We start from the raw sequence: 14,088 nt of genomic DNA, 5'->3' as shown, positions 1-14,088 counted from the left end.
TAGGAATCCCTGAAGTAATAACTGGTGCCAACTTGGAAAACCTACGCCTTGCGTGCAAAAGCGTTGGATTTTCTAATCCGGAGATGGCGAGTTCGATTCTTGATCCTGTCTAGTATGTTTCCGGTTGGGAAACATTCTCGACTTCCACATAAGATACATACTCATGCAATGGTGGGCAATGAAAGCTTTCAATTAATAACTGAGGAAATAATAAAATGATAATAATTTGAAAAGCAGACTAAGTTCCAGTTGGAATGTAGAGCCATAGAAGTAGAAGAACTTGTGCAACTCCAAAAGTAACACCTGGAGGGACTTTCGAAGGAACTCTCGAAGAAATCTCCGAAGAAACTCCTGCTGAATCTCCGAAAGAACTCCTGCAGGAATCTTCCAAAGTAACTCCTGGAGGAACCTCCGAAGAAAGTTATGAAGGAATCTCCCAAGGAACTCCTGGATGCATCTACGAAAGAATTATCGGAGAAATCTCCAAAGGAACTCCTGAAGGATTTGCTGGAGAGCTCTCAGAAGGGTTCCCTCGAGGTATCTCAGAAGAATTTCCTGGGAAAATCTTCCAGGAATTCCTGGAGGAATCACCGAAGGAACTCCTAGAGAAATATACCAAGGAACTCTTTAAGAAATCTCAGTAGGGATTTCTGTGGGAATCTTCGAAGGAATTCCTTGATGCAGGCTCAGAAAGAATCCTTGAAGGAATCTGAGAAGGAACTCCTGAAGGATTTTTTTCTCAGAAGGATTTCCTGGAATTCATGGAGAAATCTTCGAAGAAACTCCTGCAGGAATCTCCGAGGGAACTCGTAGAGGGATCTATCTTGGACGAATCTTCGATGGAATTTCTAAAAGATTTTCTTCCTCAGAAGGAATCTCCCAATATTGCCAGGATGCAGCTCCGAAAAAAAATTTTGGAGGAATCGCCGAAAAGACTCCTGAAGGATTTTCTTCCTCAGAAGAAAATCTCAGCAGTCTCAGAAGTATTTCCTAGAAAAATCTTCCAGGAATTCCTGGAGAAATCTCCGAAGTAAGTCCTGTAGCAATCTCCGAAGGAACTCTTACAGGAATCTCGGAAGGAAATCGTGTTAGAATCTCCGAAGGAACTCCTGATGAAATCTCCAATGAAACTTCTGGAGGAATCTCCGGAAGAACTCCTGGAGAAATCTCCGAAGAAACTCCCGCAGGAACTTATGGAGGAATCTCCGAAGGAACTCCAGTAGGCATCTCCGAAAGAACTCATCGAGGAATCTTCGAAGGAACTCCTGAATGAATCTCCGAACAAACTCCTGGAAAAATCACTGAACGAATTCTTGTAGGGATCTCCGAAAGTACTTCCGGAGAAATCTTTGAAGCAACTCTTGGAATCACAGAAAAATTAAGAATTCCTGGAGAAATCTCCTAAGGTACTTCTGCAGGAATCTCCCATGGAACTTCTGAAGAAATCTCAGTAGGGATTTGCGTGGGAATCTCGGAAGGCATTTCTGGATGCAGCTCCGAAAGAATCCTTGAGGGAATTAGCGAAGGAACTCCTGAAGGATTTCTTCCTTAGAAAGGTTTCCTGGAGGAATCTCAGAAGGATTTCCTGGAGGAATCTCAGAAGGATTTCCTGAAAATCTCCGAAGGAACTCCTGCAGGAATCTCAGAATGAACTCCTAGAGGATTCTCTCAAGGAATTCAAATTCTTGGAGGAATCTGCGAGGGAATTTCTTAAGGTTTTTGTTCCTCATTTCCTAGAAAAATCTTCCAGAAATTCTTGGAGGAATCTACGAAGGAACTCTTTCAGGAATCTGCAAAAGAACTCCTGGAATCTCCGAAAGAACTCATGTAAGCATCTCCGAAGGAACTTCTGCATGAATATTTCAAAGCACTGTAAGCATCTGCGAAAGGAACTCCTGAATGAATCTCCGAACGAACTCCTGTGTGCTCCGAACGAACTCCTGGAACAATCTCTGAACGAATTATTGTAGGTGTATAGGGATTGAGATGGGCCCTCCAAAGGAATTTCTGAAAAATCCCCGATACTCTTGGAGGCATCTCTGAAAGAACTGTTCCAGGAATCTCCGAAACTATTTCTGGAGAAATCTTTGAAAAGAATTCCAGGAGCAATCTCAAAAAAAAAAATCCAAAAGAAATCTCCGAAGGAATTCCTCGAAGAATCTCCGCAGGAAGTCCTGTAGTAATCTCCGAGAGAACTCTTAGAGGATTCTCCGAATAACTCCTGCACTGCCGTGAATCTGTCCCATCTTTGCTGGGTTTCCTATTCATATCGGACAAATATGCGATTCACGGCAGTGCAGGAATCTCCCAATGAACTCCTGAAGGATGTTCTTCCTCCTTCCTTCTATTCGACCAGGGCCACCGCAAATGTACCGTAGTCTCACTCCCGTATTAAACTGGGCATCAATAATTACAGTCCCCAGAGCAAACAGCTGGATCTATATTGCGGTCCCCAGCTGTGCCAGTCAGTGGAAACACTCAGCTGGAGCCATAAACCTCCACCACCACCGTAAGTCATCACCGAACAACCGAAGAGAGCGCAGGGCATCCAATCTTCGCACTCGTACTATCAGAAAGCTGGCACGCTAGAAAGTCTTGCCGAAAAGGTGCGTTCTACCCAAGCGCCAACCGACGCATGTCAGCCGGAACCGGTGTCACCATGTCGCAATCCTATCAAAGGTTTCCACGAAGCGGTTTCGATCAACACCTGTTTCTACTCGGATACGCAGACTTCCAATCACTCGGAAGACACGCCTAACATCCGACCTTATGCAAGCAGGTCCAATCGCCGGCGATACACTTGACCGTTGCGGACATTAGGAACCTCCACCGCCATCATGCAGTCCGAAGTACGGTTCATCGCCACTGGATCCTTTCAAAACCCTCCCGTCCGGTGTTAGATTATTTCAGACTGCAGTACGAAAACGACGGAAATCTTTTCAGCTCTCAAGTAAGGATCCTCGGGATTTTCGCCATCGTTAAATCGGCAGTGCATTAATCTTTGCCTCGGATGAATACCGAGCTTGGTTGCGACGAGCACCCGGCATTTCTGCTACGAACAAATCTTGGCATCCCAAATCAGCAGCGGACCATTGGTTCTCTTGTTCGGCCGAAAACATCTACAGCAGCCGGTTGCTCACTGGACCAGATTATGCCGATGCCGCATGTCTTCACTGCCGGCACGGTCTATGTCCTCGCTACATTTCGTCGTCAATTCGTTAATCAAGTGTCCAGCGTATGCGACAGCTGTTGGAACTGACTCAAGCTGGTCGGATGGTGTACCAGGATCAGCAATGGCAGCCCTCATCGGCCATCAGAGCCCGGCACCTAAACCGAGCACAGCACTGCCCCACAACCATCGTCAGATCGACATTAACCCGGCCGAGTATACAAAGCACAGGTGGGACGGAACTTGCTAACAAATTAGAAACTGTGGAATAATAATTTGTTGTTGGCGCATTCGGAATGTCCAGAATGTTGTGGATCCATCTGCTTGCCGGTCGTGGATTACGGGGCATGTCTGAAATGTCCCAAGCGCAGCAACCGATGATCCGAGATGTACTGCTCACTACTTCCCAGCTGCTTCCCAGCGGCAATCCGTGGAGAGCCTGCTTACTGCCCGCCACGCTGCCCGCAAGCTGCACCCGGAACGGATCTTGGCTTCGGCACGGCTGTTCTGGCGAAAATTCCGAAAGATGCAGGCGTTCCGTATTACTTATTTGGTACATACAATAAATAATTTCCCACGATCTATATTTATTAATAAAGTATTTACATCTAACTGTCATTTGAGGCAGTTATGTAATTATACACTTTCTCTAGTAAATATGTATATACTTTACATAATTCTGCCTTGAATGACAGCTGGATGTAAATAAACCAGCATGAAAATCCCTTTTGGAACGAACCTAACCGCTACCTAACCGCCCAAAGCGAAACATATCTAACGTTTCCCTAACGTGAGAATAACAGGTTAGATGAAATTATGCACCAAACATGAACATACCTAACAAAAGTGTGTCAATCTAGCGTAACTTTAGCCTCACTTTACCCTAACTGTTAGTGAGAATGTTAGTGTAACTATCTCACAGGTTAGATGCACATTATGCTCAAGTTAGAGTAACCTTCCTTGCTGGGAATAAATCGTTTCGCCTTTTGTACACTCAGCCAAGAAAACTAGTGATAATCATACGAATGTCTTATGTTTTTTTGCTATAAGAGTTACGTATAAATTTTGTACGATTTTCTTATGAACTGTGTGTTATTTGACCGAGAATGATTTTTATAAGTTTGTCTTATGAAAATATAAAGATTTGTCGATGCCCTTGATGGAATTCATAAGAGAATTTTATAAACATCAATCATTCTTGCATATGAGGGTCATAATGTTTTCTACACGATTTTTGTATATGCTGTGCATTCTTATAAAGCATTATAGAGTAGACAAATGCAAAAAAAATCCACAACTCATTTTACAACATGGTATTTTATTTTTCTCTAAATAATAATCACATTCTACCGTCTAAGACGAATTAAATGGAGTTACTTAATTCGTCTTAGACGGTTGAATACATTCCACTAAAAAGAGCTTAAAATATTTTTTTCTGAATCACATTCTCTTAATGCACTCGATTTATGTTTCGTCGAGATGCATCGCACCAAGTAGGAGACTCGAGAATAGTCTCATTGTCGGTATTCCACTCATTCGCTTCTTGCGTCAACAAAGTTCTGAAAAATATGAAATATTATTTTAAAAGTGAATAAAAACGCCTATCATTTACTTACATTTCTGATCCTAACAACCAACTGCTATCGAACGCGATATTAAAATAAATCCCAGTTGATGAACGATAAAACGCAGCTTACAAGCGCGAATGTCGATAAATATGTCGAGAATATATCTGCGATGAGAATTAGTTCGTCCACAACATACTCTGCCATGTTAACTTCTTATTTCATAAGATTTGTCTTATGAGTTTTTCACATCAGAAGTAGTGATAAAAATCATAAGACAACTCTTATGTCCCATGAACTTTATAAGATACAAGAATGAGTTTCATGACGAGTAAGTCATTATCATAAGAAGCTCTATGAAAATGAAATTCGCTTATTTTTCCACGCTTCATAAGATTAGGCTTATGATGTTCAAGAGATAGTTTAGTTGAGTGTATATTATTGTCGGCGTAGCACCAAGTTAGAATTCGGAAGTCGGGACTTCCGAACCGAACTTTCTTCCGAAGTTTTATTTGTCAAACTAATTGATGCGTTGTTTAGCGCATCTTTAGGCGAATCCAGCGCACTACTTCCGAAGTTGGGAAAGTTGCCTGTATCTGGAGAAAAATCCAACTTCGGTATAAAAAGCGGTATAAATTTATTCCGGATACACAATATAAAGCATTAAAATTGTATATGGATCATCAGGATCATCGCGCACCTCGAAACCCCTTTCCTGTGACGTATTCTGTGGACGACTCAGACACAAAAGAATAAAAATAAAACAGGGGATTCCCCGGATAAAAATGTAGCATAGGCTCAACAGTGTAAACAATTGAATAACCATACGCTCTACGGTATACAATAGGATATATAATTTCTTGATGGTTGTCCATATTGTATCAACACCGTGGATATAATACGTCAACATAGTTCTCTAATGTAACAATACTTCCAATTGTTTTTAAAACAATTAGTGCATAAATTTTAATCATTGATAACTTCTGAAAATTTTGTTCAAATTGCATATAAGCCATATAATAATATTTATCCAATTGTCGCATTATTGCATTATTTTATGCATTATTTTTCTTAAAATTTCATTGTTGAACGGTAAAATCGTCATAATTAAGAAATCCAATGTCGTATTGTTTTACTATAAAAATACAATTCAATCTAATGTAATTTGAACGGTTTTCTTCGGATATTTCAACAATATATTTACGATACACTCTATTGTTTGACAAAAGAAAGTGTATGAAAAAATCTCAGATTTTGTATAGTTACGATACTTAACAACCCGTACGTTCTAATGCGAAAACTTCATTTACAATTTAATGAATGGTTCAAAACAATACATTCTAATGTATTTCTATTATTTCATCTACAATAAAATCTATTGTAAATTTATTGTGTTTTATGGTGATGTTACAATAAATTGTATTGTTTTTCTATAATATTTTTTATTCGGGTCGTCACCTGTGTTTTCGGTGTTTTCATGCAGCCCTGCACGGTAAATTGGCGTTACACATGTTTAAATAATACTATAAGGTATTGCCGATTTCACCAATTATTTGAAGAGTTATGTGTAGATTGTGATTTGCCCGCTTCTTTTCCTCACACCCACTCTCATTTCGGGTTGATCGATTTTTGTTACTGAAATTTACCCAATTATAACCCATTACTCGTTAGTCATATGTAAGCGTGTACACTAAATCGATTCCCGCCATGATTTGACGTCTATTTGTTTTCAGATTGAGTATAGATAGTGGAATATATTGGCTGTCAAGCGACAAACTCAACTTGACTATCGCGCCTCTACATTCGAACACTGGAAATATTCGAAAGATGACGAAAACTTGTTTGAACATTGTGTGATGTATGTTGAAATTCTCATTTAGCTTATTTTGTCCAAGTGAAACAAATAATTAGTAGGGTATCCAATCATGGTTTGAACCAAATGGCGGGTTATAGATGAGCCGTCAAAACAAAGTTGATTTATTTCATTAAAAGGACGTGTTAGAACTGCGATTTCTAGTTATATGAAAGCTTAGTTCATTATCTTTCCAAAAACATCCTGGGTGCACATATTTATGCATAGTTTTATTGAAAAAACTTAATAATTACATAACTTTGATTCGTACCATGGTTTGAACTACACTGTTCATGGTTTGAACTAAATTCGTACTATGGTTTGAACTACTGCAGCAGCCAGCAGCTCCTAAATATAATACTAATCACATGCATGAAACGCTGAGGAAATCTATAAAAAAGCAAATTTGTATTACTATTCATCTTCTCGCATTCGATTAGTAACTTGAAACGTGTGAAAATCGTCTAAATTATCGATATGAAAATTGCGATTTTTTCATATTGGAAATGTAAACAAAATGCTCCAGCTAGGCGCATGCAGCGCTCCTAGCGGACAGCAGCAGAACATGACTGCATTTACAAGTTCAAACCATGGTACGAATTTAGTTCAAACCATGATCAGTTTTACCTCGTATAAATGTTACTATTTCAACAATTTAAAACTGTTTCTCAATTGTATGATGATGTCAATCGATTACAGATAAAAATAGCATTCTTATATATCAATTGATCTCACTCCTGTGTCATAAAATGCGTCCTCTACAAGCTTTTTGAAATTATGCCACTGGTGGGGGGAATTTAGCGCAAATTCAGGACGTTTTTAAATCGCTTTATTTTATTATTCAAACAATATGTACGAATGTTTAAATAAACTTTATCACTTCCTGTATACCTAAATATGCCATCCATACTGTTTTAGGTTCATTTCCTGCCAATGAGATGATAATTTCTACTGATTTCAAAATGGTTCAAACCATGATACGATTTTCACTAGTTCAAACCATGATTGGATACCCTACACTTCTGTATTTTGGAGGTAAGATTAAATAAATACTTTTGCGTCGTACCGAAAAAATGGTTCTTTTTCAAAGTTATGTTGGAAAAAACTGTGATCCGGAAAACAAATCGTGAATTGAGGTTATGATTTTTTCAGGTATGGAGAATGAACATCCGGATATTGAAATTCAACTGAATATTGTTGATATCCTCGATTATGTTGGAGAATCGGTTAGGCCAATAAAAGAAGGGTATGCTGTTTATGCTGCCAATCATATTGTGTGCATAGGCTATCGCGATACCCAACGGAATGATATGCTTACGGAAGTGGTCGGTTACGTAACTCAAACCTCCCATCCAGGGTGTTCTCCCCACAAAGTTGTATTACTAGTTGGATCGGATATTTCACGATGGGTACTAAAATGTTCCTGTAAAGCTGGTACAGCCAAGTGCAAGCACATCATTGCTTGCCTTTTGTTCATTGAGAAGTAAGTATAAATATGCAGTAACATAAAGATATTTTTTAAATAGCAATCATGTAATTAATTTTTGATCACAATATTTTATAGGAATCGTTTACTGGAATACATGTCGTGCACAGATGTGACTCAAGCATGGGGCATTTCCAAAGCTGGGAAAAAAGCAACATGGGGTGCAAAACGAGTCACAGATCTATGTTGTGTCAATAAGCCAAAATTACTTGAAGCGACGGAGAGCAATGCCGAGTTGGAGTTATTAACGACAAGTTTCGATAGGATACTGAATGTAGACTTATTTCATAGTACTTTTCATTTTATTTTAGTGTCCAAAAACTCCTCTATATTCAAACATATTCAAGGGAGACATTTGAATGTACTCAAAACATTTCCGAATCGGGCGATACAAAGTTCTCGTGGAATTAACAATACTTGTGTTCCGACACCCTACATCGATGCTAATGAGCTCTTAGCGTGCCTGAGGAGAACTACTTCAATAAATATTCTAACTAGGTCTATTGAAGTCCAGGAGGAACGTGAATATTTCGAGAATGTCATCAAAGTTGATATCGAGAAGTGCATTGAAATCGCTATTGAGTCGCAGGAGCAGAACACAAATAGCTGGCGCATCTATCCCTCTAAGCGTATAACGGCAAGTTCCGCCTACAAACTGTTCACTTGTTTGAGTAACAAACCCCCCGACTGGGATAAAAAGATATCCCAATATTGGGATGGAAGAACGTTAAAAATAGCAGCTACAAAATATGGAAAGGAAGCAGAACCATTTGCTTTCGATTGCTATAGAAAGCATAATTCAAATATCAAAAAATGTGGATTAGTGATACACCCGACGGAATGTTGGTTGGCGGGGTCACCAGATGGAATTGATCCGACATCCAATATTGTTTTGGAAATTAAATGTCCAATGAACCAAGACGCATCACTAACAGACATTATGAACTCTAACGCCTTTAAAGTTTATATAAAAAAATGTCCAAACACAGAGAATTTATCACTAAATAATCACCATGCATATTATTGTCAAATCCAAATTAATATGTTTATATTGAATTGTAAACGCGGTGATTTTGTAGTATACTCAAAGAAGGATGATAAGTTTATGCTCATAGAAGTTTTGTTTGACGAGGAGTTTGTAACAAGGGTGGTCAACGGGCTAAAAAACCTATATTTCGATAGAATGCTTAAAAAAATTTCAACTTGATGATTTAGTCCTATCAAATGTCGATACGATACGTAGGATGCCAGAATAAACATAAAATAAAAAAGGTATATAGTTCTTATATAATTAAAAAAAAACTAGTCAACTCATTCATATCCAATTACGCTCAATAGCAAGGTAGTTCTGTATGTGACATACGTTGTTTCAATAAAATGAAATTCAATAAAATTTGCATTCCAACCTGAGAACATTACTTACAAACACATTTTATATTCAATTGATTCAACCTGGGTGGTGCGAATAGAATCGATTTGGTTGTCAAACTGAAGCCAAACTTTTCTATTGTGCCGGAGCCAAACATTGAAGATTGTGGTTATGTTCGTTGCAGATCCTATATTGAGAAGTATTGTTATTATTTGGGAAAAAAATAAAAATAAACTTAGATTGAGTTTTTTATTCTTTGTAACAAATGTTTTCACCTTATATTTTGAGTGGAAAATTAGTAGGAATGCAATTAAAAAGCACTCGTCAGGGAATCAATTTTTTTGGAATGCGCCTGCGAAACAAGCGACAAAAGAGAACCAACGACAAAGCTTTGTTTTTGTCGGAGATAATAATGACAAAGATCCGAAAATTTTTGTCAGCAACAAAAAAGAAGACAATCTTGTTGCTAACTTTTCATACCGTTATTTTGCATTATTTCTAGTGAAAATTTCGGTTTTATGCTATCACAGCTTCTGCTTTTATGGAAATATTCGAGAATCGAACAATGATTACCAATTTAGCAGCGTATTTTCGGAAATATCAGAGCATGCAAGGCAAATGATTCTTGTCATATTGTGTTCGGGTTCTGATAAAGGTTTGTCGCTAGGTGCGTTTGTCAGTAACAAACTCTGTTGATGACAAAGAGTATATTATTAGGCGTTGCTCGAATATTGATTCCCTGGCACTCGTTACTAATTTTCACGAGATACAACAGCTGATTGGAGCAGGAATGTATGTAAACCATCGTAAAGTCATGTAGAGTCTCGCGCATTTGTGCGCCCTCATGCAGCGTGGAAAGAGAAATTCGAAGAGCGGGAAATTTTTGACAGCCAAGCAACTGCAAAATAATTTTGCTTATGGAATTGATTTCAAAACATCCCTCTACTCGCTTGAGAGCAAAAAAGCGGCTCTATCCGCAGTACCCAGGATTCAACTAACTCGTTCTCACCTTAATAACATTTTTAAAAATTTGAACATTTCAACTAAAAGTTGTAAAAAAGTAAAAAAAATTCTTTGGCAACCCTTGATCTTAGTCGCATGCAGTTTCTTACGTCAGCGCCGTCAACACAGTCGTACGGAAGTTTAAAGTAAAACGGTGAATTTTAGGCACCAGAGAGAAAACCACAGTGAGCATCCGACGAATTCAAATCCACTTATATCTGCTCTGATATGTAAGGTATGTATTAACTTATATTAATGTTTTATTATTTCGTCTCACTATTTCTTTTTGTTTACAGTTGGACCAAACCGTGGCCAAACAGATCGTCACTGCAAAACCAAAACGCTCCCAACAATCGATTGCCAAAACCAAGGACGGAAATCTTCGTTTTACTGTCAGTTGCATCGATGCTCAGTAGGCAGCTTCGTCATTGATTCGTGTTTGTTTTGATCAGACGCTCGGCGATGCAGGCACGAACATTTCGCAGCATGCTGTCAAACTTCCATACCAAATTTACCGCCCGATCTTCAATAGCCGATTGATAATCGAGCGTAAAAAATGAATATCTGCAGGGGCAGAAATGAATATTTTGAATTGCGGTTAATTTGCACCGATAAATGATGATTATTTTACTTTATATACTAAACAGATGCATATATTTTAGGAATCTGACTTCAAAATGTTGAATCCATGCACCGCAGTATGAAATGATATTCATATTTTGAGATTTCAAATTGAATATCTATGTGCCAAGATGAAGATTCATTTTGACACCGCACAAAACAACGCTGACACCGAGAGTCGACGCTTGCTGCTGTTCGTGCACATGCCGTCCAATTAATTCGCACATTCAAATTCGGGAAGGACTAGCAACTTGATTGTGTGTTGAATGTCAGCTGTTTGAGTGTGGTTGAAATGACTTTTTCTGTCCCTGGCCAAAACCTTCTTGCTTATCCGTTAGAACCAGAACAAATTCTTGAGTGCTATTAAAATCCTGTGAAGTGGCAACCAACTCAGTGGCGGAAAAAACCCTGTTGCTGAACCAGAAGCTTGAGTTTAGTAGGATGGCCAACAGAAGCAGGCACAGTCATGACACTCTCGTGGAGCAGCAAAAACGGGTGGCCGGAAAGCTGAGAGGTAGGATTTGGGCGCTTAACTCGCTAACGATTGACATCGGGTACGAGGAATTGTATCGGGACAAGCTGCTGCGATCCCTTGACGATGATATGGACCATGCCAGATGTCACATTTCGTGGTAACCAAGACAGTGAAACCAAATGTTCGAATTTAAATAAATCATGTGTGAGATATTAAAGTTTATATAGTTTATAAAGCAAGAAAATGAGACATTATGAAAGGCTGAAGCTATTGTCAGATGGCTTTTTTAAACCATTGCAACCATTTCAATACATCATTCTACTATTTTATTTTAAGAGTTTAAACTTTTTATCCTGCCACTAGCAGTTCTCGTGTTCAAATAGATTATATGAAATATACTGCCGTGAATCGCATATTTGTCCCATATGAATAGGAAACCCAGCTAAGATGGGACAGATATGCGATTCACGGCAGTATAGTTCGTGGTACTAAAGTAGTATACAGTTTTCGTCACCGTTATGTTTTATTGCGATGAGCGCTGAGGTGAACGTTTCAACATTGTAAAACTTTTTAAGGGGCAGAAGAGTAGTAGTGCAAGAAAAATACGAAATATTACATCAATGCATTTGTTTATTTATTAATGAAGCGGTTACAAATCTTTCAACGGCGTGGGTAAAGCATATTCAAAATTTGTCATCATTCAATACTGGCGGAGTTAAGTTGACTATTCCGCATACTACGGACATTATGTCATCTATATGACCAAGCATAGCAGTGTTAATAGTGGTGGTTAAAACACCAAAGATTTTTACTCTCTGAATAACACGTTTAACGTGTACCCTAGCACGAGCTATAGCCTCATTTCTGCTAGCTTCATTTGGCGTAAGTTTATCTCCTTTCATAAATGGAGGCATATGTAATCTGACACACTTAGTGGAACATTCATTCTCAATAGATACTCCTTTATCTACCATCACTTCATCGATATGGGATTCTTATGATTCATCAAAAAAAACTTATGAAACATCAAACACATCCTTCTCAACAGTGGCTTGAATATTGGTATCTCACACAGCAACTGCAACACAGTAGGCCATCTTTACAAAAACGCGAAGGATCCGGTATCAGAGCTCAACAAAAGCAACGTCATCTACAGGATTGACTGTACGAATTGCCCTAGTAAATATATCGGTATGACGACCAATAAGCTCAGAACCCGAATGTACGGTCACCAATCCAACATCAACAAATTAGACAAACAGCTGTTGGAAGGGTACCAATACACAGACCCAGAAGTACTACAACTCCAAGAGAAATCAGCCCTGATTAACCACTGCATCACCCATCAACACCGCTTCAACATCCAAAATCCCACAATCGTCGATAAATCCTACAAGAAGCAAGCTCTGCAAGTGTTAGAGATGTGTCATATTGCCACTACCTCTAACACGGTCAACCATCGGACGGACACCGACAACCTAAGCTGTGCGTACACAAATCTTCTCTTCACGATCAAAACACAGAGAGAAGAGAGAAATGCGTCGTCAATAAACCAAGATTATCGAAACGACCCACATGACTTAACAACAACACAACCCACACAAACATACTTGACTACCCCATAGTTCAGCAACTGGCAACTGGTCATGGTAGAAGTGTATCGTAGTGACTTACTGTGTAGTGCCCATCCTGTTCTTCACCACCCACTCATCTTGTTTATGGTGCTGGGACAAATGAACCTAGTGCAGTTTACCCCAACCCACCTGACAGTCCATCGTGTGACCCACACTTCAATAGACAGGTTGATTAATCTCGAGCCCTGATGAAGATCCAAACCCCCAGATCGAAACGTTGGCAATGATTTGAAATTATCAACATTTTCATGTGACCAAATGCCGAAAATCCTGAAAATTAGCAACCAATCACAAGTTAGTACTGCTTGTCGATTGCTGCTCGGCGCGCCAGATTCTCTGCAAGCTGCAGGCAATCTGAATGGTTGCAGTCGAGACTGCGTTCCACTTCTCCATTGTCCTTACCCCTTTTAAGAAAAACTGTTTCCCACTAGTTCCCTTTATCTTCATCTCAATCTCTAGACTTTGATTTTCATCCTGGGTACTACCGTTTGTCCAGGATATGGAAAGTGGTTTAATCTGCCCTTTAACATTGAGCTGTTTGATCAGCTTCTCTAATTTTAACCTGGTGAAACATCTCCTTAATATCACCCACTACCGCGACACCGTGTTCTCTAAATCTAATGAGAACACCAAACAATGATGCTGTAGCATCGGGCCCAGTTAGGAGTTTTGAATTCAATGACTCTCCATGAATTTCTGCCTTGGCATCAAAAACCAATCTTGGCATTTTATGCTGATTAATTACTAAAAAGTATGGTAAATAATAAGTCTTTTTATCAGCATATTTAATGTCATTCGGATCGAGCTTGCGAGCATAACCCTTATCTACATATTCCTCAATTTAATTTGTATACCAGGTTTTAATGTCTGCTAAACCTCCAGTTGATGTCTGCTAAACCTCCTAGGATGGATAAT

General features: G+C 39.0%; 1 protein-coding gene across 1 annotated transcript; it reads left to right on the top strand.

Annotated features, from left to right (window-relative positions):
- Nucleotides 1-3,453: 3,453 nt before the first annotated feature.
- Nucleotides 3,454-8,851, top strand: LOC134205433 (uncharacterized). Its single transcript, XM_062680676.1, is given in 5 exon segments — nucleotides 3,454-3,722; nucleotides 7,505-7,621; nucleotides 7,739-8,069; nucleotides 8,151-8,701; nucleotides 8,704-8,851. Coding segments are annotated over 5 exon segments (1,209 nt in total). The 5' UTR covers nucleotides 3,454-3,556; the 3' UTR covers nucleotides 8,748-8,851.
- The last annotated feature ends 5,237 nt before the right edge of the window (nucleotides 8,852-14,088 follow it).

This window comes from Armigeres subalbatus, chromosome 1 (assembly GCF_024139115.2).
Source record: "Armigeres subalbatus isolate Guangzhou_Male chromosome 1, GZ_Asu_2, whole genome shotgun sequence".
NCBI lineage: Eukaryota > Metazoa > Arthropoda > Insecta > Diptera > Culicidae > Armigeres > Armigeres subalbatus.
The sequence above is the reverse complement of the archived record's forward strand: the minus strand, read 5'-3'. Positions and strand labels throughout refer to the sequence as shown.